This window comes from Dasypus novemcinctus, chromosome 24 (assembly GCF_030445035.2).
Source record: "Dasypus novemcinctus isolate mDasNov1 chromosome 24, mDasNov1.1.hap2, whole genome shotgun sequence".
Classification (NCBI taxonomy): Eukaryota; Metazoa; Chordata; class Mammalia; order Cingulata; family Dasypodidae; genus Dasypus; species Dasypus novemcinctus.
Window position 1 is genome coordinate 48,346,473 of NC_080696.1, and position 23,819 is coordinate 48,370,291.

At 41.6% G+C, this 23,819-nt stretch overlaps 3 protein-coding genes across 3 annotated transcripts in view; 2 read left to right on the forward strand and 1 right to left on the reverse strand.

Moving 5' to 3' along the window:
• Positions 1 to 328: 328 nt before the first annotated feature.
• Positions 329 to 20,279, forward strand: YWHAB (tyrosine 3-monooxygenase/tryptophan 5-monooxygenase activation protein beta). Its single transcript, XM_004463709.4, has 6 exons — positions 329 to 576; positions 13,678 to 13,980; positions 16,000 to 16,123; positions 16,913 to 17,076; positions 17,948 to 18,043; positions 18,352 to 20,279. The coding sequence occupies exons 2-6, from the start codon at positions 13,681 to 13,683 to the stop codon at positions 18,406 to 18,408; spliced, it is 741 nt and encodes a 246-aa protein (XP_004463766.1). The 5' UTR covers positions 329 to 576; positions 13,678 to 13,680; the 3' UTR covers positions 18,409 to 20,279.
• TOMM34 (translocase of outer mitochondrial membrane 34) overlaps positions 19,867 to 23,819 on the reverse strand; it is a 54,020-nt gene continuing 50,067 nt past the window's right edge. Inside the window, exon 8 of the transcript XR_009183243.2 lies at positions 19,867 to 22,690. The gene's annotated coding sequence lies outside the window, so the exon portion shown is untranslated. The remainder of the gene's footprint in view (positions 22,691 to 23,819) is intronic.
• PABPC1L (poly(A) binding protein cytoplasmic 1 like) overlaps positions 21,871 to 23,819 on the forward strand; it is a 45,949-nt gene continuing 44,000 nt past the window's right edge. The window contains exon 1 of the mRNA XM_012527266.4: positions 21,871 to 22,063. Within this exon, the coding sequence (XP_012382720.3) occupies positions 21,871 to 22,063 (193 nt within the window). The remainder of the gene's footprint in view (positions 22,064 to 23,819) is intronic.

A 23,819-nucleotide genomic window follows, 5' to 3' on the forward strand; every position in this document is an offset into this window, starting at 1 on the left:
GGAGTTCCATTTTGGAAGACAAGGCAACTCCTGCCCTCAGACCCACCCAACCCCAACTCCTCTTCTAGTGCTCCCAGTTCCCACAGATCTCATTTTTTGACCCCTGCCCCAAGTTCCGCCCTCTCCCCTCCCACCTCCTCTTCCCGCGCTCACCTTTCCCGTTCCTTTCGCCCGCTGCTCCCTCACCGCCCGGCCCTCACCTTCCCCCTCGCCCTTCCCCGCTCTCCCCTTTCCCGCTCGGCAGCATCCCTACCCTCGGCTCTTCTTCCTCCTCCCTCCTTCGACGCCCCTTTCGGGCTGCCGATGTAGCCCCGTGTCCCGCTTGCCCAATGAGAACACTGCGCAAGGCCGGGGCGGGGCTTGGGCCGAAGCGGAAGTGGTGATCGGAGCGGAAGTGGAGCCGCCGCCACCGCCGCCGCGGATTCCCAAGCCGAGGTAGCTGCTGCCGCCGCCGAGGCCACTAAAGCCGCCGCCGCCGCCGCCGCCGCTGCCGCCTGAGGAGCGGACTCGGAAAGGAAGCGGCCGCAGTCTCGGAGCTACGCTCAGAAGCGCCCTTGCCCCTTGCAGGCCTCCACGGTGAGTGCGGCGCGGGACCCGCCAGGGGCCCCCGGGGACCCAAGCCCGAGGCTTCCCTCCGGCGGCGGCCCCGTGGGTGGGCCTCGGGGGGAGCGGCGGCCTCCTCCTCAGGCCCTCGCGGCCGCCTGCGTCGCGGGCCCCGCTTTGCCTCGGCCCCTCCCTGTTTCCGGGGCCGGGCCCTTCGTCTTTAAAGGCTGGGGCTTCTCTGTCGACGCTGCGGCCCTGCCCGGCGGACGGGGTGCGGCTCCTTACTGGGCCGGAAAGGATGGCCGAGCCGTGGATCTCTGACCCTACCTCCGCAACTTCGATTCTCGCGCGACCCCTCCCTGGGCCTTGGACGGCGAGAACCGACCCTTTCGCCCTATCCTCTGTGTGCCCCTGTCCTTGCTTTCCGGTTTCCATAAATTAAAATTTAACCAAATGCGGATGGGTTGTGGAGCTCCGGAACCCTGCTAGACTTCCTCTGGATGAATAAGGGGTTTAACCACGGGAGACAGCAAGGAAGGGGTAAAACCCCCTCCCATTTTGCAGTGAAGCCATTTCATCCTCGTTCACTGGTTCCGGGGCCTGACCGGACCCTTGATGCCCTGGGAAGCACAGGGTTGAGGTTTGAATCAAGAAAATGCAATTGTTGGAACCGGTTATTGAATCAGGTCGGATCCCCAAGAAAAAAAAATCAGGGGCTGAGAATCAGAGTATTTTCCCACGGTATTTTAAATGGTCATTTAGTGCCAGGGTCTTTTGTGTCCTTCCTCAGTATTCTCCCATAATGTAGGCTAGCACTTTTGTTGGTCTGAAATTTGACTGGTGGCCTCCCTGGTGGTGGGGAAGCTGTGAAAGTTGATGTGGCCCCCTTTTCTATAGACGATGAGTTCGTGTATTTAGAAAGATGAGTATATTTTCTTCAGAAGATCAGTCTCTTGCAAATGGGGAACTCTCATGTAATGAGATTTTCAAAGGTGGCAGTGTTGGTAAGTCAGGTTGCCATCCTTCCTTTAAAAATGTGTGTCATTTGTCCTTTCCCTCTGCATTTCTCTTTGGTAGGGGTAGATAGCATAAGACTGATTTTATTTGCCCTGTGTTGGAAATAGAATTTGGCAAGATGATGCTCTGACCATATAAACCAGGCGACCCCAGGAGCCAAAACAGAAAGATGAAGCACCTGTAAGAATATGAAAATTGTCTGTACTTCTCAGTCTGTCTCAGTGGCTCACTCAGCCTTTTGCATTTTCCTGCTGGGAATTTTACTTGACTCATAGAGAATTTCTTCTTGATTGCTTCCAATGCACCCCATTTCTGGTTTGGAACATCTTAGTTTTCTCAGCCCCTTATTTTGTCTTTAGTCCATGCCCTTAGTAGGACACAGCACGATGAGGGTAAAATCTGTCAGTTTTACTGGACTCAAGTTAGAACTTTAAGTGTGGCCTTCAAAATGGAGGGCCAATAATCCAGTAGCAAATGCTGAATTATTTTCCTACCCTTTTCCTTCAGTGAGATAAGAAACCATTCATCCATCTTACAAATGAAGTCTTTATGAGAAATGAGGTGATTTGGCCTAGACCACACACCTAGTTTTTAGGTCGAATATCCTTATTCAGCACTAGCAAATATTTATGGACTGTCAGCCCCTGGAGTATAGCTCCTACCCTGTAATCCTCATATTTCCCATCCTGCATTGCTTGTGTTATGTTGAAGCCATTTTAGAATTGGAGCTCTGTAGATCAGGGAGGCAGTGTCCATAAAACTAGGCTGAGCAAATTCCCATGATCCTAGTTCCCTAGACAGAGTCTCCAGAGATTTGAGCCACTCTCAAAAAGTACATTTTGCCCATTTGGCTGTGTAGATTCAGAAGCAGAAAGAGCACTGGATTTAAAATCATATACATTGGATTCGGGTCTTCCCTGAATAACATCCCTGCTCTTCACCAAATTGCTTAATCTCTGATTCTTAGTTTCCCTATCTCCACAAACTGTCATGAGGCCTTTTTACAAACTGTAAATTGTTAAATATGAGCTTTTCATTTTTTTTTTTAATTAGAATTCAGAATTAATGGATTTTTCCTCCATTTGTACTCTGAGACCCAACCTTGCTTTTGCACACATGTTACTTTTTAAAATTGATATATTGTAGAATTTTATTTTGTGTATATCATTTGTAGTCATTCTGAGCCATTTTTCCCATCCATAAAATGGGCATGGTAACACTGTTTTTGTTGGGATGTTGTGACAAACTCTAATAAGCATCTGCCATGTAAGCTGTGTGTAGTATATGGTATTTGACCACATTCATGAACACTTGGATAGACATGGAATCCATGCTTTTGTGATTATTCACCAACTGATCAGCTTGAGACAATTAGTGTTCGAGAATAATAGCTACTATTTACATTGCTTCCTGTGTGGCAGACTTTGTTCTAAGCACTTTAAATATATTAACTCAGGTTTCCGTAACAGTCAACAATTATTAAGTACTGTTAATTCCATTTTACAGATAAGGAAACCGAGGCACTGAGAAGTTAAATAATTTTCCCCAAGTTCACACACCTGGTAAGTGCTGGAGCCAGGAATCAGACCCAGGCAGTCTGGTTTGCTCTCAGCACTCATGGTAGAAGAAGAGCACATGTATTTCTTCTATATGAACACCATTTAGTCCTTATTTTTTCTTTACATGTATCCTAATACTTAACTAGTAAGTGTGTTCTAACAGAAGTTTTTTAACTGTTTTGGAAGAGAGATATAATGTAATTTATTGGTGGTAGTGGGGATGATGGTGATATAGCTATTCCAGCCTGTAGGGATTGCAGAATACTGGTGTGCATCGAGAAACAACCTTGTGAAAAATCCAGTTTTTCTAATGCTCTCTTCACAGGTGGGAGAAAGTTCATTGATTACTTTGTGACACATTGTTCAACTTATTCATTCTTAGGTTCTTCATCTAATGAAAATTGGTTAGGATCAACATCCTTAATTTTTGTTGTAGTGCTTTCTCTGTAGATTTTTAGATTTTTTTTTTTTTGGAGGAGATGAGGGAATTTATGTACATAAGCAGAGAATAATTTCTTCATTGTAACATCTGTTGTGCCATCTGCTCTTTCAGTGGCATGAAACTAAGCACTTTTCCTTTAAATGAGGATACCTTAAAGAATGAGTTAAAATTTACTTGTAAAGACACTATAAGTTCCTTAGTTCCTTCATTTTTCTAGGGAGAGACAGCAATTCACAGAAGCTAGAAGTCAAGAAACTATGTAATAGCAACTTTCAAGCTTTAAAACCATTTTCTCTATAGGAATATGATCCTAGTAGTAATCTGCGTGTCATGATGGAGAAACTAGTGGTTAGGGCTGGATTTGGAGGGATTTTGTGAGGGGAATACTTAAGGAGGAAATAGAGACTACTGTGCTATCCATTTTGTGATATGTGTGTTAAAATCCAATCATCTTAATGCATTCTCTGCTAAAAGATCTATGTGGGCATAGTTATGTAATTCTAATATTTGTAATGACATGAAAATGATCAATGGCCTCTTTTGCCTCGAAAGAGTCATTCCCAGCAGGCTATAGGTTAGTGAGAAAAAAATTTTTTTTTAAACTAGCCAGTTCTGTTATGTAAGTTTTTTACCTGTAATGGTTAATTTATTTCACTGTTTTTCCTGAGTGCCCCAAGAAAAGTTATTTCTGAACTGCCTTGACTAGGACAAAAAAATTGGAGGCTACAATAAAGTAGATGAGCCCTGTCAGTTGTTGTTTGCCCTCAGACAAGAGCCTTACCTTAGAGTTTTGTTGACAAAACTGTCAACGACTGCCTTTTTTGGCTGATGTTGTTTTTAACTTTTGAATTTTATTTTGATTTTTAAAGCTAGATAAATTAGTGTAAGGCCAGTTCTAAAACATCACCGTAATCTTGCATTGCTCTTCAAAAAATTGTCCATTCTGTTTTTTCCTTAAGTATTGGGAATCATAATTGCTTAGAAGATAGGCTGCATAGAGGAAAGAGCATTGATTTTAAAATTAATTATTGATAATGATTGAAGCGATAAATGCACAGCTATGTGATTTTACCAGATACTATTGATTGTACACTTTGGATTAATTGTATGCTTTATTAATATGTATCATTAAAATCGATTTGTTTAAAGAAATTAATTATTGGTTTAGATCCCACCTCTGCTGTGTCTAGATGTATGACTCTGGGTGTTACTCTTGGCATCTGTAAAAGGGAACCTCATAGGATATTTAGGATGATAAATGAATTGATATAAACCCCTGACTGCTTTGCACATTTAGGTAGACCAGAAATGATGGATGTTGTTATTGTTGTTTACTAAGTCACTTAGCTGGTATGGCTTTTTGTATTGCTGATTGGACTTTTGAATGGAGTAGATAGGCAGGAAGTATTCCAGGGGGTGTTGAGACTCAGTTTGAATCTATAAATATAACTGGTACCTGAGAAATATTAGTTAAAAAGTATAGTGTTGTCTCTTGATTAGAACTGAGATGGCCCTTTTCAAAAGTAGTCTAAGAAGACTTAGAAATAGTTTGTATTTTGCAAGTCAAATGTGATATACTTACCTCTGTCCACACAGGAAATAACAGCCTCTTTCACCTTTGGAGGGGAAATGCTTCAGTTGATCAAATAAGTTTCATATTTCAGGTCATGTTCAGAGAGCCAGGCCTTATAATACACATTGGGTGGTCAAAGATAAAAGTCTAGGTCCCTACATTAAGTGCACATTCTAGTTTGGGAGCCAATAAAGATATTTACAGTAAATTATGATAAGTGCTATACTAGCAGTAGGTGTGGGTAAATTAACATGTGCCTTTCTTTTAAAAGCCTTAAAGGGAAGCAGACTTGGCCCAGTGGTTAGGGTATCCGTCTACCACATGGGAGGTCCGCGGTTCCAACCCTGGGCCTCCTTGACCTGTGTGGAGTTGGCCCATGCACAGTGCTGATCCGTGCAAGGAGTGCCCTGCCATGCAAGGTTGTCCCCCGGGTAGGGGAGCCCCACACGCAAGGAGTGCGCCCCTACGGAGAGCCACCCAGCGCGAAAGAAAGTGCAGCCTTCCCAGGAATGGCGCCGCCCACATGGAGAACAAGGACGCAGCAAGATGATGCAACTAAAAAAGAGACACATTCCCTTTCTGCTGACAACAACAGAAGCGGACAAAAAAGAACACGCAGCAAATGGACATAGAGAACAGACAACTGCGCGGGGGGGCAGGAAGGGGAGAGAAATAAATAAAAATAAATTTAATTTAAAAAAAAAAAGTCTTTAAAGAAAGTGGTCTGGATTTAAGAGAAATGAGGTATGTAGTGTCTCTTAACTGACCACTTGTTTTTTAGACTTTGTGTGGAATATACTCTGGCTGCCATTTAATTGAGTATTTCCAGTGTGCAGGCTGCTAAATGTTTGCATCTTTACAAGAACTCTGTTAACTAGATATGCTTGTTTTATGGATGAGAAAACTGAGGCTTACAAAGGTGATGTAATCTATGGAGTGAGCTGGACTAGCCTCATATATAAGTTGGTAAAGGTTAATCAGACTGGGTGGCTCCATTATGTTAATAGGCCCAAAACTTTTGAAACCCTTTTACGAGGTCAAAAGATAGGACTGTCTTTATGGATCACAATTAGCATAATGTCTTTTTTGGATTGATCATTCAAAGCCATGAGGGGAGTTTATTGTCATATCTGCTATTAATTCATATTGTTTTGACCTTGGGCAAATCACTTAACCACCTCCATTGTTGTAAGTTTAATGTTGACTATTTGGACATATGTTTAGCAATCTATGTTCAATATTCAACAACTGATGGGAGAGAGGACAAAGGATTTCCTAATAGAGATATAGTTTCCCTCCACAATTCTTCGTTCGCTGGATGTAAGTGCTAAGGACTTTATTTCAGATATCTTGGGCCTGCAATTGTTTGAATGGAATTAAATTTAATACAGGACTCTGAATTTTGTGTGTAGTATGAAACAAACATTTTTGAGAGTGGGTATTTTTCAGTGAGTAGTGTTCTTTGACAGCCAGAAGTACTTTACTTTTTCTGGATAACACCCACACCCACCTGGTTCCACTGACTTTCTTCGTTTCTCCTACAGTAGCTTGGCATCTGTTTTTTCTTCAGCAAAGTGACTCCAGAATTGTAATTTTATTTTATGGCACTGTGGATGCTCTGTCTGCAGCAGAATGGTACCTCTGTGAATGTTGTTGAGAATGTATTGTCAGTTCCTTATTCCATTGAAACTTTTGAACCTAGTTTTTGTTTGTTTGTTTGTTTGTTTTTCTCAGATGGCTCTGTGAGTTTCCTCTCTCCAGACTGGTATCTGTTCTCAATTATCTACTTTGGCCTTTGGTTTCTGTTGCATTGAGAAAAACACACATGTACTGTATCTGTTTTTCTTTCCCCATCTGTAGCTCCCCTTTTCTCTCTTGCACAGAGCCCTCCTTTCCCATAAAACTAGTCAAGACCCAGCACTTTTAAACTAAACCTCTTCCCTCTCATTCTAGCTGGTTGCTTCTCTAAGGAGCAACTTTGTCAACCTTAAATATGTGCTGTATTATGTTCCTATTACTAGAGTTTAAGTTCTCTGAGGGTAGGACCACACTGTTTTATTTGAATTTCTTTTTAACTTCTCTCAGTGAATAATCAAGAGTTCTTGGAAAATATTGGTAGCTTTCTCATTTGCAGTTATTTCCACACACATTGAATTATACAACGTTTTTGTGAAGTAGCTTAAGACAAGAAGAATATTTGCCTCTGGAGCCTTTACTCTCACCTGGCACTACATGGGCATTTTGTGTATGTTATCTTATTTGGTTTGGTAGCTCCCAGAGTCCCCTTTTAACATTTGAGGAAACTCAGGTTCAAATAAATTATTAAACTTAAAGTTCATTATTAATTGAGTTAAGCTTTTTTTTTTGCCCTTGGAAATAAAACATAGCTGAAGGGCCACAGCTGTCATTTTCAACACTTTTCCTTTTCAATACTTTTTTTTACATGGATTAGCAGTGGATAAGTTGTCTTCTGGATGTCTGCTAATGGTTAAAGGAAAGTAGCTTCTCAGAATCCTAAGCCCTGCTAGCAAAGAGCTCTTAAGCAAAAGAATTGAGAAAGAAGGTCCAGCTTGGTTCATAGATGCTTTTGTTACAGCATTTACTTTCTGACCTACAGTTTCACCTGTTTGAAGGAAATACTATTACTTTGGGGACATTTTTAGAATTATTTTTCATATAGCTTACAATGTGCAGCAGTGGCCTCTCCTTAAAAACTTCTTTTTAATTAAAAGAACAAAAAGTTTTATAAAAGTAATAGATACTTGCTGAAAATTTCAAAAGGAAAGGAAGAAAATGAAGATTACAGTATTTTACCAGAGTTAATACCATTGAGATAACCACTGTTAACCTTTCTGTTCTTGTTTCTAAGTTCTCTTGCGGTTTGTTTACAAGAATTAAATACTGTTGTGCAGTTTTAACAAATCTTTCTACTTTATTGTCTTTTCTTTTAATGACCATGTAATTTTGTTCTCTCCCACCTGTTGTTGAATATTTAGTTTCCAATTTTTCACTAAGCAGTTGCTGCTTTATCAGCAAAGACTTCACAGTTCTTTGACTTGGTACATCCAGTGGCTTAAAACAGATTGACACCCATCAAGTGGGTGTGCATGCATTGAATGTATATATGTATATACACGCATAAGTCCTATTCTCAACCCGTAAGCTGAGTCAGTGTCTTCCTGATGTGTGCCAGTCACAGAGAAAGTCTCTTGGCTCACTGGAGGATTAGACCCCTTGCTGCCTCCCCCTTTCCCCCCCTTTTTTTTTTTTACTACTATTCTTTAATTTTCTGTCCCCCATCTTCCCAGCAACTCCTCTGAGTTAGATACTTTTATCTCCATTTTATAGACTAGAAGACTGAGATTTCACAAGGTCATCTGATTAGGAAATGGAAGGTCATGCTCTTACACATACTCCTTTCTGTTCCACCACATATTGGTAGCCTGAATTCTTTTTGCTTTCCCAGTAATGACTTTCTGAATAGTTAACAGATACTTATTTGAACATTAGTTTTGTGCTTGGCACAGTTTTAGGTGTTAAATGAGAATTGTGAAGCTTTCCTTTGAAGGCACACACATGTAAAAAAAAAAATGGCAGATGGTACAAGACTCATCACCCGCACCACAGAATAGCATGAGGAAGCCCTAGACTGTGTAACAGGCTACAAGTGTATTTGGATTCATAGACAGAATGCATCAGTGGAGGCTGGAGTAGTCAAGGAAGGCTTTCCAGCCCTAGAAAGGTGGGTGGGTTTTGCAGGAGTGCATTCTGCGAAGGAGCTACAAAAGCAGACTTGGGCATTTTTGAGCATGGCATTTATAGGGTATGTGGTGGTGTCCAGCTGAGAGAAAAGTATATGTCGGAGAATAGTAGATGAGAAAGCCTAACAGGTGAGTGAGATAGAGTTTATATTTGATGGACTAGCCAAAAAGGAGTCATGATGTGGAGTGGAGATATGACTGTAGAGATAGTTGAGGAAGAATAATTTTGAAGTAGGGTGCAGAAGTACGAGGAAAGGTACAAATACAGTAGGTATTTAATGTTCTTTTGAAGAATAGGTGCTTTGAATTATTTGAGGAAAAAAGAGAACTACCAAATATGCACTTTTATTCTTTCATTTTGAGATCTGTTCATTCAGCAGATATTTGTTCCTGCTGATTATATATGGGAGGTATGCCCTACCAGAGCTTATGGTATAGTAAGGGATTTAAGAGCTAAATATAAATAATTTTACTTCTGAAGAAATGTGATGAGCTATTAGGAGAGGTATAGATGAAATTCTTTGTGAGATTATTTTCAGCTCAGAGCTGTGCTGTCCAGTATAAATAGAATGTGAGCTATGTGTAATTTAAATTTTTCTAATAGCTGCATTAAAAAAGTAAAAAGAAAAAGTGAATTTAGTTTTAATATTTTTTATTTAACCCAGCATATCCAAAACATGATTTCAACATGTGGGTAGTGTCTATCAGCACAGGTTTAGAAGATTAAGAAAGGGTCCATGGAAAGGATAGCCTGTGAGCCATGCTCTGACAAATTTTCTTTGCAGAGTAAATGAGAAAGGACATTCCAGATATGGGAAATGGCTCAATGAGCAAAGACATTGAGACAGAAGAAAACCATTTTGTCTGAAGCATTTACTGTATGGAAGGCATATTGTGTGAAAAAGTCTGTGAAGATAAGGTTGGAAAACCTTTACTGACGGGAAGAAATCTAACTCTCAGCTGTGGGCACCAGGGAATTTGAAAGAATTTTGAGCCGTAAGTGACTTGATCGGTTCTTCTGATATCCAAGAATTGAAAGGGGGCTGAACGCAGTTCAGTTCAGAGACTGAACACAGTGGGAATAGAGAAAATGTGGATGGAGATGTATTGTAGATGTAGAAATAGGAACAATTTCATTTCTTCTTTGTTTGCTGCCTTCCTCCAAACTGCTAGATGTTGTGTAACCATTTCCTGTTGAAATTGGTGTAGCTGCTTCAAAATCCGTGTTATATAAGTCAAAAGTTATGTAAGTAGTAGGCATCAGAATATTTAGCTATGAATTTTTTTGTTGTAAGTTGTGTGTGTGTGTAATTTTTAAAAAAATCAAACCAGTTATGGATACAGAATTTTAAGGTGTACATTCAGCCTTACTGTATCCTGATCATTCTTAAACTTCAAGCAGTTGGCACTGTACCAGAAAGACTGCGTTTTATTTTGGGAAATTGGAGTATACATTTGAGAGTCCTGAGGAGTAGTCAGAATTCTTTGGAGAAATATGATTTAACTTTTAATGCTAGGGAAAGAGTGAGAAAAAGGGGAAAGGATTTAATTTAGGAACTTAGTATGGCCAGAAAGTTTCTTGGCATCCTTTAGCAGTGTCGATCATTTATATTTCTCTGTTAGACTATTATGATACTGCATGAGCTAGCTTAGCTCTGAATTGGCATTTGGCCTGTACGTTATTGGACACTTTCATAGGTAGAGTTGTGCAGGTGCTGTTCTATGAACTTTGAGGTAAGCCACTAAGTTCCTGCTAAGTACGAATTAGTCTACAGACTGGAAATTTTCTAAAGTTCATTTGAGTCATTGGAAGTTGGATTTCTTCTTCTGTGCAGGAACAATGAAGTAGGATTATTTAATGATGGAGATACAGTCTTGATCTCAGAGACTTTATGGTTAAGAAAGTTACACATACTGAGAGTATATAATTTTAAAATAATAAACTTTTTTTAGATACATATCACAGTAAACTAGGTTGTTCCATGGTAACAATCTCAGTGGCTTAGCCCAACAAAGTTGGGTCTGTAGGAATCTTTGTACTACAGTAGCTCTGGGATTCAGACTGCAGAAACTCCAACTGTTTTCTTTTTAAAGATTTATTTTATTTATTTCTCTCCCCTCCCCCCCCACTCTCCCCCCCCCCCCCATTGTCTGCTCTCTGTGTCCTTTCACTGTGTGTTTTTCTGTGTCTGCTTGCATTATCCGGCAGCACTGGGAAACTGAGTCTCTTTTTTGTTGTTATGTCATCTTGCTGATTCAGCTCTCCATGTGTGCAGTGCCACCCCTGGGTGGGCTGCACTTTTTTTTTTCATGTGGGGTGGCTCTTGCCGGGCACACTCCTTTGCATGTGGGGCACACCTACACAGGGGCACCCCTGCGTGGCACAATACTCCTTGCATGCAGCAGCACTGTGCATGGGCCAGCTTACCACACAGGTCAGGAGACCCTGGAGATCAAACCCTGGACCCTCCATATGGTTGACAGATGCTCTATCAGTTGAGCCACGTCCGCTTCCTTCCAACTGTTTCCTGACTGCACCATCTAGAACACAACTGTTTTGTTTTTGTTTTTTTTTTAAGATTTACTTTATTTATGTCTCTCCCCTTCCCCCTGTTGTCTGCTCTCTGTGTCCATTTGCTGTGTGTGCTTCTGCGTCTGCTTTGCATTATTCGGCAGCACTGGGATCTGCGTCTCTTTTTTGTTGCATCATCTTGCTGCATCATCTCCGTGTGGGCAGTGCCTCTCCTGGATGGGCTGTGTTTTTTTCACGTGGGGCAACTCTCCTTGCAGGGTGCACTTCTTGCGCATAGGGCACCCCTACATGGGGCGCCCCTGCTAGGCATGGCACTCCATCCACGCGACAGCACTGTGCGTGGGCCAGCTCATCACACGGGTCAGGAGGCCCTGGGGATTAAACCCTCGATCTTCCATGTGGTAGACGTACACTATCAGTTGAGCCACATCTGCTTCCTACAACTATTTTCTGACTCCACTGTCTAGAACACATGGCTTTCTAGGTAGCTGCCATAGAAGAGAGACTAGAGGATTGTACATAGGCTTTTCACAATTTCAGCCTGGAAGTAGTATCATTTCTGCTTACATTTCATTAGACAGAGTTACCATATGGCACCTCCTAACTGCAGAGTGGTTGCTGGGAAATGTAGGGGAGCAAATGGAATATTTCATAAGAGTTAACTAACCCTGCAATAATCTCATTCTAGTGATGTGAGTGAAGATGTCAGATGGGTCAAAGTGAGACTTGCTTCATTGAATGTAAACTTAGCATTAGTGAGCCTTATAGAGGACATAGCTCTGAATATGAGTTAGATAATAAGCACTAAGAAGAAAATTTGTAGTTTTGAACTAGAGAACTACCTCTTCTGAATTGTTTAGATTTTGGGTGAATCTTACCTCTTATCATTTTGTTCCACCTAGTAAAACTGTTTTATGTGGTGGGGCCCTCTCTAGAATGTCTCCCTTGAACATCCAGAAATAACTTGAAGCAAAGCCATTTTGTGAGTAGAGAGTATACTTTTTTTTGTTGTTTTTAAATTGGTAATCATTTTTAGTCTTAAATTGTGATATAATAATGAAAAAAATTGTTCAAATAATACTAACATTCCTACTATTGTGTAAAGTGGTATTTCATCATATACCTTAGGATGTTAGCATACTTTATGCTGTGTACCAGATGGGTATATTGAAATTTAAACTGACAGCACATATAAACTAACTGATTATTGGTTAATATGTTTTTTTTAGCTTTGTGTATCTAAAAAAATTACTCTGTAAATAGCACCTATTAAATCAGGGAATTGATTATGGTGAGGTGAATAATTAAAGAGGTATTCAGTAATCAGTGTATAAAGGATTTGATAAAATGATATACTGAAGTCACAAAGATTTGTGTCTTGTTTCAGAAAAGCTTTTAAATGAGCTCAGTTATGGTTCAAGGCTGTTGCTGTGCATCTTGTTGAGTACATTTCCTATCTCTTGCAACCCCTACCCATATACAAAATTAGTTCCTGGTATTCATATAAATGGTTTAAACCTTTAAAAGTCTTCACTTATATTATGTTGTTTGTTCTCACAACAGCCCCAGAGAGTTGGTAGTCTTATTTTCCAGTAAGGTAACTGAAATTCCCAGAGGTTAAATGATTTAACCAAGGTCATCTATCACTAGTGGTGCTAGTTAGAACCCAGATCTGCCCATCATTAGTTTATGTTCTTCCCCTGTAGTGTGTCCTTGTAATAAATTTAGCAGATTGCAGAAGATCTCATAATAGCTCCCATTTTTCAGATGCCCTACTGCTTAATGGCCTATCAAAAATACCACTTAAAATCATATCATTTGCTTCAAGATTGATTGAAGCAACCATCATACTTGAAGTTTCTTTTTCTTTTATGGGAAAAATATAGGTTTGGTCAAAATCAGATAATTCTTGAAAAAGATCAAGTTTGAATCCTTGGTCCCTACTATTGTTGCCCTGGGCACATATCTTACCTTCTCTGACCCTCCATTTCCTCAACTCTGTAAAAAGAGGAAGAGATTGTTTTGAACACAGTTAATCCTGTAGGACTGTTGGGAAAATCATTTGACCAAAATAATATGAAGGCCTTAGCAAAGTGTCCAACCCTATAGGTGCTCAATATACAATCACTGTTGTTAATCGTATTTCACATTTAGGTATGCTTCTTTTTAGATGGATTGGAAGAAAATCCACACGTGTGTTTTCCTGGGTCCTGAAGACTGACACTTGATTGCTCTTGCTCTTGTTCTAGGGAATGACCATGGATAAAAGTGAACTAGTGCAGAAAGCCAAACTTGCCGAGCAGGCCGAGCGCTATGATGATATGGCTGCAGCCATGAAGGCAGTCACGGAACAGGGGCATGAACTTTCCAATGAAGAGAGAAATCTGCTCTCTGTTGCCTACAAGAATGTGGTAGGCGCCCGCCGCTCTTCCTGGCGTGTCATCTCCAGCATTGAACAGAAAACTGAGAGGAATGAGAAGAAGCAGCAGATGGGCAAAGAGTACCGTGAGAAGATAGAGGCAGAGCTGCAGGACATCTGCAATGATGTTCTGGTAAGAGGCCAGCATTTCCCTTTTAAATAATGATTTTTCACTAGTATTACTGTACAATGCAAATTCTCAAACAGCTAATGAGAGAGAGGTCTGAATATACTGGAAAGCTGCAGGCTATTTGCAACTAATTTTTAAGCATAGGATGTGATTTTTCTCACCTCCTGCTTGATCAGAGCTTGCTTATCACTTTGGGGTATTCTCTCCTATCAAAAAGGCCTTTAGTCAGCATCCCTCCATCTTTCTTTGAAATTGAGGCTAGATAGATAGGTTATTCTGTATATTGGTCTGAATAGTGATGTCATCTCAGTTGAGAGGAGACAGAATCAAGAAACTGAACTGCCTTTCAGCCTCAGTCATGTCTTCATGATATAAAGTCCTTTTTGTGCCTGAAAGTTAGTCACAGCCATCAGTTCAGGCATAATTTCAAAGCCAAATCAAAAATGGTTTGGGGATTCTCCTCTCCTGTGTTATATAAACTTTCGTCAGATGTTTGATCCTTTCTGCTTTCCCTCTGCCCGGTCTGGGGTTGGATGGGAGGGGTGTACATATCCTAGAGCAAATCATGATCATATTGTCTTTCCCTCACACCCTGAGCCCACTGGGAACTTTTTTTTTCTTCCAGGTGAAATCAGGTAAAAATGAACGGTGAGGGCTGCTTTGAAGGGAAAAGGAATTCACACTTGTGGATCTACCTCCTCCCCTGCTGGCTGCCTCTCCGAATTACTGCCCATGGCACCTTTCTTTTGAAAACCAGTACAAAGCTTGTCAGCCTTCATCCCTAAACCATAAGGAGTTACACACACCCTGCCTATCTGTAAAGAATATTAAAGTGACTACTGCCCCCTGCATCTTCTCACTTTGACTGACTAAATCCCTTTATAACTAAGCTTTTGCATTGAGCTACTCTCTTTATTAGATTCATGGTATAAGAGTGTCATGGCTAAATTTGTTTCCTGTTGGTAATTTGGGGGTTTGTTAATGGTGCACTAATTCCTGAATGTTAGGTACATCTGATATTCAGATGAAGTATGGCATGCATTCCAAAGGCAAGAAAGTTCCATAATTCCTGAAATGTAGACCAGCTTTTAAGAGCATCTGAAAGAATGTGAAGAAGAGCATGGTTCTTACTGCCTCTTAACCAGTTTTTCAGGATGCCACATTCTAAAACAACTCTTCGAAATATTGCTCTGTATACGAAGCGTGGACTCCTTCAGAACTACTTTTGTTGTAAGCATAAATGTTTAAAGGAATTTATTCTTAATAATAGTATTAGCTACTCTTTGAGTGCTTACTACATGCTAGGCACTATTTAAGTGCCTTTATGTACATTAGCTCATTTTTCCTCTTAAGTACCCTAAGAAATGGCTGTATACCCCATTGTATAGCTGAGGAAATCGAGGTTCAGGGCAATTAGGTAATATGTCCAGGGTCATACAGATAGTAAGTGGCAAAGGAAGGAGTTGAATCCAGGTCTGTTTGATTCTAAACTTAGTTCTAGGTAGTTTTGCTTTATTACCACCCTTTTTCTCTCAAAATGGAAATCTTTTTTTTTTTCTCATTACAGAAATAATAAATGATCTTTTTTAAAAAAAAAAAAAGAACAGGGAAGAAGAATATAAATAAGAAAGTAAAAGTCACTTCTAATCCTGTCACCCAGAGAACCGTTATTGGTATATTGTTTAAACTCAGATTCCTGTTAGATCCTTTGCATATCGTCAGTGTAGTTCTACATTGTCATTTTTAAGGCCTGCGTAGCATTTCATTGTATGGCTACATTTTAATCAACCTCTTATGGATGGTCGAAATGATTTAATCAACCTCTTATGGATGGAGGATCCATGCATCTACTGTTATGACCTGGGCTAGAACACATTTATAAACTTTGGATGAAAAATATCTTTTTTTTTTTATCTTCAAAACAATTATATAGAAGTGGTAGCACATATCTTGAGTACATAGTTTTAGCATCTTGTAAATAATATTTCCAAATTCTTAATAGAATGTGGATCATTTTTTTAGGAGCTGTTGGACAAATACCTTATTCCCAATGCTACACAACCAGAGAGTAAGGTGTTCTACTTGAAAATGAAAGGAGATTATTTTAGATACCTTTCTGAGGTGGCATCTGGAGACAATAAACAAAGTAAGTAACATTCTTTAAAGAAATTTGAGCAATTGAGAAACCAGTTTTCTGTCATGACTTGTAACAGTTTTTGCTTTGTTCACCGTAGACACTAACAGCACATTACTCAGAATTTTAAAGACCACAGCGTTGTGCTCACCTATGATGAATGAGGCTGTGGGAATTGACAAATCAGAATGAATCTAAGAGACAAAATATGGAAGGCATTAAAAGTGTGGTGGTGTAGTGCATTTAAAGAGAGCTTTATCCTGAGGATTATTTGGTAGCTCTTTTTTTAGAGGCAAAACTTTAAAATGTTGGTGATGTGAAATAGCCACAGTAATGTACTTCTTTTATCACATGTATTATGGTAATAATGATAATTACAGCTATGCTTTATTAGCGTCTGCTATCACCAGATAGTACAGAGTCTCATTTCTCACACAACCCTGTGCGTTTAGGTGGAAGTCTGCCATTTTCTGGAGGTTTTCTCTTGCTCTATGCCACAAACTTAGTGAATAAGAGGTGGGAATTAAAGTTTGAGTCCCTTGACTCCAAAGCCCATGATCTTTACACATTCTACCTGGTTAATGGTTTCATTTGTATTTCTTTACTACTGCTTAGTGCTTTAGTACTTGGCTTAGAATAAACATTTAACAAATGTTTGTTAAATGGTGGAGACACTGGTATCTGATTTGGGAGATCATTTGCACCAGTCCAAGTTTGGTAAAACAATTTGGTAGTAGATCCGGTGCATGATGCAACCTATGAAAGAACCCAGCCTTGAATATTTTTTCATCTTTCTTGTAGCCACTGTGTCGAACTCCCAGCAGGCTTACCAGGAAGCATTTGAAATTAGTAAGAAAGAAATGCAGCCTACACACCCAATTCGACTTGGCCTGGCACTTAATTTCTCAGTCTTTTATTATGAGATTCTAAATTCTCCTGAAAAGGCCTGCAGCCTGGCAAAAACGGTGAGCAAGACCCTCTCTGCTTTCTGATCAGAGTAAGACAGTGCTTGTGCTTTCTAATTACATCTGTTAATGTCTGAATGTAATTCATTATTTTAGACCCTTTTTTGAAGACTGTCTGGGCTGTAAGTATACTTTTATGAAATAAACATGGACCTATTACTTTTTTATTTCTTCTCCACCCCTTGCTGGTTTTGTTTGTTTGTTTTGTTGGATTACTGTTAAATTAAGGGTAAAGGTAGAGTAGTTTGCTGTTTCTTGTTAAACTTGTATCAAAATTTGAGGTTATGACTGTGTAAATGAAAGAAATCAGATCACATGTTTTTTCTTTGCTGTATTACCACCCATCTTTTTTTGGTAACTCAACTGCATCTTCTGCATATTTGTAGTTTTTCAACATACTCGCTGCTACTTTTAAATGTTTTAAATGGAAAAGTTCTTTGAAATGAATTTTCAAAGTTCCATCATTTAAATAAGATTTAATGATGTGAACGTCTCTGTTCTCCTTTTATCCTTCATAAACAGAGCCTTTGAGTTTTTGTTTTAAAACAGAGAAAAGGATTATTAGAAAAGTCTTTTGTGATAAAAAATTCAGGTAAATTTGCCTAGATTGAATGTGCTTGTTGAATTAAGAGTAAGTAAGACCTGTTCACTTATTAGGTACAGCCAAGTTCTTATCTAGGAATTTTTCATTGCTGGTGGGTGCTTTGTAAAACTGCAAGATTCGATGCTGAAACCATTAGAAAGCCAGGTAATAAGAGCTGACGATCCCCTAAGTACTACACAGGAAGAGAAGTTATGTTCACTTATTAGGAGAAAAAAATTGTACTAAACTAGCTCTAGAGAATCTTTGAATTTTGTGCTAATGTTTTAGGCATTTGATGAGGCGATTGCTGAGTTGGATACACTCAATGAAGAATCTTACAAAGACAGCACCCTGATCATGCAGTTACTTAGGGACAATCTCACTGTAAGTATTGTTTTAGTGACTACTTCTGGATGGTTTATAGTCTTGTTTTCTGTTCATCTATGTAATAATTCACTGTTATCGCAGATTTGAGAGGGGAATTGTACCCGGTTAAGTGTAGTTAAAATTGAAGTTGTTAAATAGCCTATAAGTGCTAAAGATTTGACCTTTGCACAGTCATTGCTGTCTGCGGTGATACAGGAAGACTTTTTTTAAACAGTTGAATGTGATAAGATTTTATTGACTGGGCCACCTCCCTGAGCAAATTTCAGTAGCCCTGCTTTGATTATAGTTTTATTTTTCTCTTGCAGCTGTGGACGTCAGAAAACCAGGGAGATGAAGGAGATGCTGGGGAGGGAGAGAACTAATGCCTCGCGTGCTTCGTGATCTATTCAGTGTCACTCTGTACCCTCCACGTATATTGCTTTGTGAGATGAAAAAAAAAAAAGGAATCTTATGTTGACTTTCGATTTTTCACAACCTCAGCCTAGCAAAAATGATCCATGGGATAAACAGTTGGTATTTGTACCTAAAACTCAGATTGGTTACATAAATGCCACGGCATTCTGAAAGTTTTGATTTTGATTAATATAGACAGGATTACTGTGTGTTTAGAAAAAAAAAACTGAACACTGTGATTATGGGGTTTTGTAATTTAGCAGAACTCTTATTGGTAGAAAAAGTAGGCCAGAATTATGTGTAACTTTTTGGAAAGTTTAATCTGATATCAAAATAGTCACTGAAATACAATTCCATTGTAAAGTTGTACAGAAAGTTATAGAAATTATATTGTGACGCTGGGACTTGGAGTGAGACCCTGTCATTTGGCATTTGAGTTGAACAGTAACTCACAGTAGTTCCTCCTGTTGTTCAGGGGTTATAGACACTTCACCAGTTTGGGCTGTTCTTTCAAAAGCTCATAACTGTAAATGTCCAATGTCTTCCTCTGAGGAAACTCGAGTCCTGAAATTGACATTCTTTGTGGCAGATAACTGGGTTATGACATCATGAAAAGGTCCAGTGCTCATATAACACACATGGCTAAACCCCCTTTCCTACACAGTGTGTTAACCAATTTGCATCTTGTGCTTAAGTAGTGGAATCTGTTTTCCTTGTAACCACTGAGCTAAAGAAAAAGAAAGATGTGCATCTTAAGAATGGCCTTATCTGCTTGCTGGATAATGCCTTTAAGAATAGTACTCTGCAGAGATTAGATTGCCTTTTCCTTGTGGAGTGCTCAAATCTTTTGGGCTCTTCCTAGCTTGGGGCTTTTAAATTTTGACATCTTAACATTCTTTCCCACTGTCTTTATGAATGTTGACTTCGGTTTTCTCTTCCCTCTCTAGATTTCCATCCTTCTGCCTCCTTACATTTTTTTTCTTTTTGAATTCTATCTTTGTCTTTTGTTCACTGTTTAATACTATATGGGCAAATAGGGGGCCTATATGGGGTGAAAGAAATTGGCAGGTACCTGGGAGAACAGGTCTTGCTGCAGAGTGGCGAAGAGCTGCCAGCACATAGCTCTGTCTTCCTCCAGTTCTCAGCATGGTTGTTGCTCTTCAGTTCCAAGATCTGAATAAAGAAAAAGTATTTTAAATATCCACAATTTCTCCCTGTAATGCAGCCAGCCCTGATAATGCTTGTTAGTACCTGTCACCAGATCTCCCAAGTGTATTCATCCACCTAGGTTCTCAGACACGTTTAAACAAGATGTAGGATGTTGCATGAACACAGACGGCAGTGGAGAGAATCAGGAGTAGCCAGGCCTGTTGTTCTCACAGTATCACCCTTCTACCTTTTAACATTCCATGTAGCTGTAAAATCCATCTGTTTGTCCATCTGCTGAAATGAGAAAAGAAAATTCATGCACTGATTTAAAACAAAAACAAAAAAAAACAAAAAAAAAAAATCCTCCTTTCTAGCTGAACAAAACATGCAGTTAATCCTTGGCGCTTGATAAATGCGGTAGTGAATGTGGAACTGAGCCTGTCTGTATATCTGGTAGCTCTTTCTTGCTTTGTTTTTTCCTTACCAGTGTTCTGCCTAATGTTTGCTTCTGTGATGGTTATATTGCCTAGCAAGTACCCGTGGTTGTGAAAATAGTATAGCAAAAAGAGAAAAATCCCTGGTTATTGATGTACTAGATTTGTGTATGTCTTTAAACTCTAGTTTCACCTTACACAGAATAATCAGGAAAAGTGTAAAAATTCAAAAGTGAAATAAAAAAATTTATGAGTTGGTTGCTTGTGAATTGTTGTGTCACGCCATCTCATCACTACTAGAACTAGATAGCTATTCTGATCACGCTTATTTTTGGCGGTACTTTCTTTAAAAGTAGGCAGTAGCTTTCTCTCACCCTTCAAACCAGAAGTCAAGGTGTTGTAAAGGGGGAGAAATTACCATTCATTAATACAAGCATCTTTCTATTACCTGATGCCTCTCCACCTTCCTCAAGAAACCATCCAGATGTTAGGTCCTCTTTTGTGGCATTCAAGCCCCCGTTCCCCACTTCCTACTTCCCAGCCCTTTAATCATGAGTTGTAATCAAGCAGTGAGGATGGTTGCGTAAGTCATCTTCAAGGTTATACCAAACTGTCTTGAGTCCTAATACTTTTATGATTAGTGTGCAGTATTCCTAAAAATATTCATGCTCCCCTAGAAAAGATTAGAATTGTTTAGTGCTTCCTTGCTACTATGAGGCTGGACTGCTAGATTAGCTCCTTCCCTGGTTCCACCTAGCTGGTGAAGTCATGCCCAACCAAAAGTCCCTGGGATCTACCTGCTTTGCTGCAGCAGGAAATTTAAGAGCATTCTCCATGAGAGAGGGGTTAGGGTTAAAATTGGTCTGGTGGATTGGAATTTTTTAAATGGCCCTATACCACAGGTAGTCTGAGGCTGCAGGCATCTCTGGTTGGTAGGGAGAGTCTTACTGCTCAGCTTGGGGTCATCACCTTGTACTTGCTTTTCTGTTAGGCCTTTTCTGTTCAAGAGGCTGGGTCACAAGTAACATGGTGAACCTTCTGGGCCCCCAGGTGGAGTGGCTTAGCCAAGAGAAAGCTGGGCAGGGAGTAGCCCTTGAAGAGGCCTTAGCAGTTGAAGAGCCAGCTTCAAGGAAGACCAGAGTGCTCTCCTATGCCCCTCACGGAGCTTTCTCCCCTTCAGGCCCAGGTTACAAGACCTTTACCACCCTCGGTTCAGAAGGGTAGAACTGTGTCCGGACCGTTTTGGGGCAAGATAAAATTCTCTACACACCTTTGAAACGGTATCCAGCTGGGCATTCTACTCCCATGTATATGTCAGACACGAAAGGCATGGTCTCATCTGATCCTCGCTAAAAAGGACTCATCATTTTACAGGGAAGGAAAACGGGTCAGCAAAGATGTATTCAAGGATTAGAACGCAGGTGTCCCGCCGGCATAGCACATGGCCCTTCCTGAATCCCACCCAGGTCTCCGCGGAGCTGCCCGGGGTTGGGGTGAGGGCTTTCCCGCCGGGCGGAGGCGGGGGCTGGGGCGGGGTAAGCGCCGCACCTGCGGCTTTTAGAACGTTCAAGGCCCCAGGTGCGCGGGCGGGAGGCGGGCGGGAGGCGGTGCCCCGGGGCCTGGGGCGGGGCGCCCCAGCGCGGCGGTGATTGGCCCACGGGGCCCCGGGGGTGGTTAAAGGAAGGGATCAGCCGCCCCTCGAGAAAGAGACTCGCGCCACTTGGAGTACTCCGCCTGCGACCGCTCAGACGGGGTGTCCCCACGTGGGCGCCGTCGGAGAGGGGGTGGCCCCGGAGCCGCAGTGCGACCTGCTCTTTCACTGACCGCAGCCCCCGCCTCCGGCCCACCATGAACGCCAGAGGATCAGGCTACCCGCTCGCTTCGCTCTACGTGGGCGACCTGCACGCCGATGTGACCGAGGCCATGCTCTACGAGAAGTTCTCGCCCGCCGGCCCCATCCTGTCCATCCGCGTGTGCCGCGACGTGGCCACCCGCCGCTCGCTGGGCTATGCCTACATCAACTTCCAGCAGCCAGCCGACGGTGAGTCTCAGAGAGGGGGAGGCCCTCGCGGACCGACAGACGGCGTTGGGGACTGGGCGCGCTTCTGGCTCGGTCCTCTCCCTGCTCCCTGTGCTTTCATCTCTGGCTGCTCTTGCATTGCCCATTTTGCAGCCTGGGAAACCGAAACCCAGAGGTGCAGGGACCTTATCTTTCTCCTGAGAAGCCCCGAAGACACCAACTAGTAATTAGTATGCGCTTGCTGTGTTTTACTGGTGTTGCTCCGTTTTACAGAGGAGAGACTATTAGGCCGCGTGAGAACAGCAAAGGGCTTTAAGGTTAGGCAGACCTGGGGCAGAAACTCAGCAGCTTTGTAACGTTGGGCAAGTTACTCCACCACTCCCAGCCTCTGTTTTCTCAGATATATGGGGGTGCTAAGTGCCTTACAGAGTGGTTGTGAGGATGGAAGATGGAAAGCAGCTGGTGAGGAAGATGCCCAAGACAACACAGGTGGGGAAGGGGAAGTCAGGAGGGCTGAGCCTGTGCGGGCCATTCCCCACAGCACCTGAGGTCTGTGCCCAGCGCCTTCAGCCTCCTGAGCCCAGGAAAGCACCCTCCACTCTTAGGTTCCAAAATCAGCTTCTCAGCGCTGACAGGAGAGGTTACAGCCTGTGACATAGGACAAGAGAAAGGTTAAGAGCACTGGTGTTGTCTGGAGGGTAAGATTTTGAGCAGGCTTTGCTTTCACACGTCAGTTTCATCTGTAAAATGGGGCTAAGACTTTCCTAAATAGCCTGGAAGGAGTGGGGAAACTGGTGTCCTTAAAGCATCTCCTGAATTGATTGTTACACTGTAAGCACTTAATAAAAGATGCCATAAGAAGAATAATCCAGAAACTTTACCAAGAAAAGGCCTGCGCCAGCAAGTCCAAAGAGTATGTCCTTATTCCAGGGCTCCTAGGTGGATGGGGGGTTCCGCTGAGCTGGCGGTTTGCTAGGAGAGGGGTCGTGTTCTGAGGAGCCTGTTCCAGCAGCTAACTGCACTGGACTCCAGAGAGCCTTTCCTTAGCTCTGCGTTTCCCCACCCACCATCTCCTCCTGTCTTCCTAAAGCCCTATGAGTGAAGCAGGGCCTGGCGTTTTTACCCTGCTTCACAGATGAAGACACTGAGCTCAGGAAGAAGGGATGTTACCATGGGGTGTTTATGGCAGGACCAGCAGAGAACCTAGATTTCCTGAAACTTGCTCCGCAGTGTTTCCCACAGTCTCCCTGTCCCTGAAGCCACAGGGGTCTCTGGAGCAGGGGACAGCGTATGTCCTGTGCTTGCAGGACAGAGGGGGAGAAGGGCCAGGCCGTATTAGTGGCAGGAGGATAGGCATAGGCAGCTGTTCTTAGACATGCTGCTATTTACCAAAAACCTACCTCGTGTTAGGAACAAAGTTTAAGGCACCTAGTAAATCTTATTTAACTTTTAAAAAATAAAAAAAATAAAAAAACACTTTCAGTCTGCCCAACATCCTGGGATGCCAATCTCCCATTGGCAGATGTGAAAAAGCACCCCCATTTTATCAGCAACGAAACAGGCTCAGAGAGACGATATTCACACCCCAAAGCTAGACTGTTTGCAATCTGACCTTTAATTTCCTCAAACTCCTGCCACCCAATGTCATGGATCCCTCCTTCGCATTCTTATCTACTCAGTGTGCTTTAGGGGCCAGAATGGACCTGGCTCAGCTGCTGACCTTTTCACCTTTCTGAGCCTCAGTTTTCCCATCTGTAAAATGAAATAGGAATCCATA

Bases quoted from the DNA above. Each gene is read 5' to 3' on its own strand.
- YWHAB (XM_004463709.4), top strand. From the start codon at position 13,681: ATGACCATGGATAAAAGTGAACTAGTGCAGAAAGCCAAACTTGCCGAG. The intron at 13,981-15,999 runs GTAAGAGGCCAG...TCATTTTTTTAG, and splicing joins ACATCTGCAATGATGTTCTG to GAGCTGTTGGACAAATACCT. The intron at 16,124-16,912 runs GTAAGTAACATT...TCTTTCTTGTAG, and splicing joins ATCTGGAGACAATAAACAAA to CCACTGTGTCGAACTCCCAG.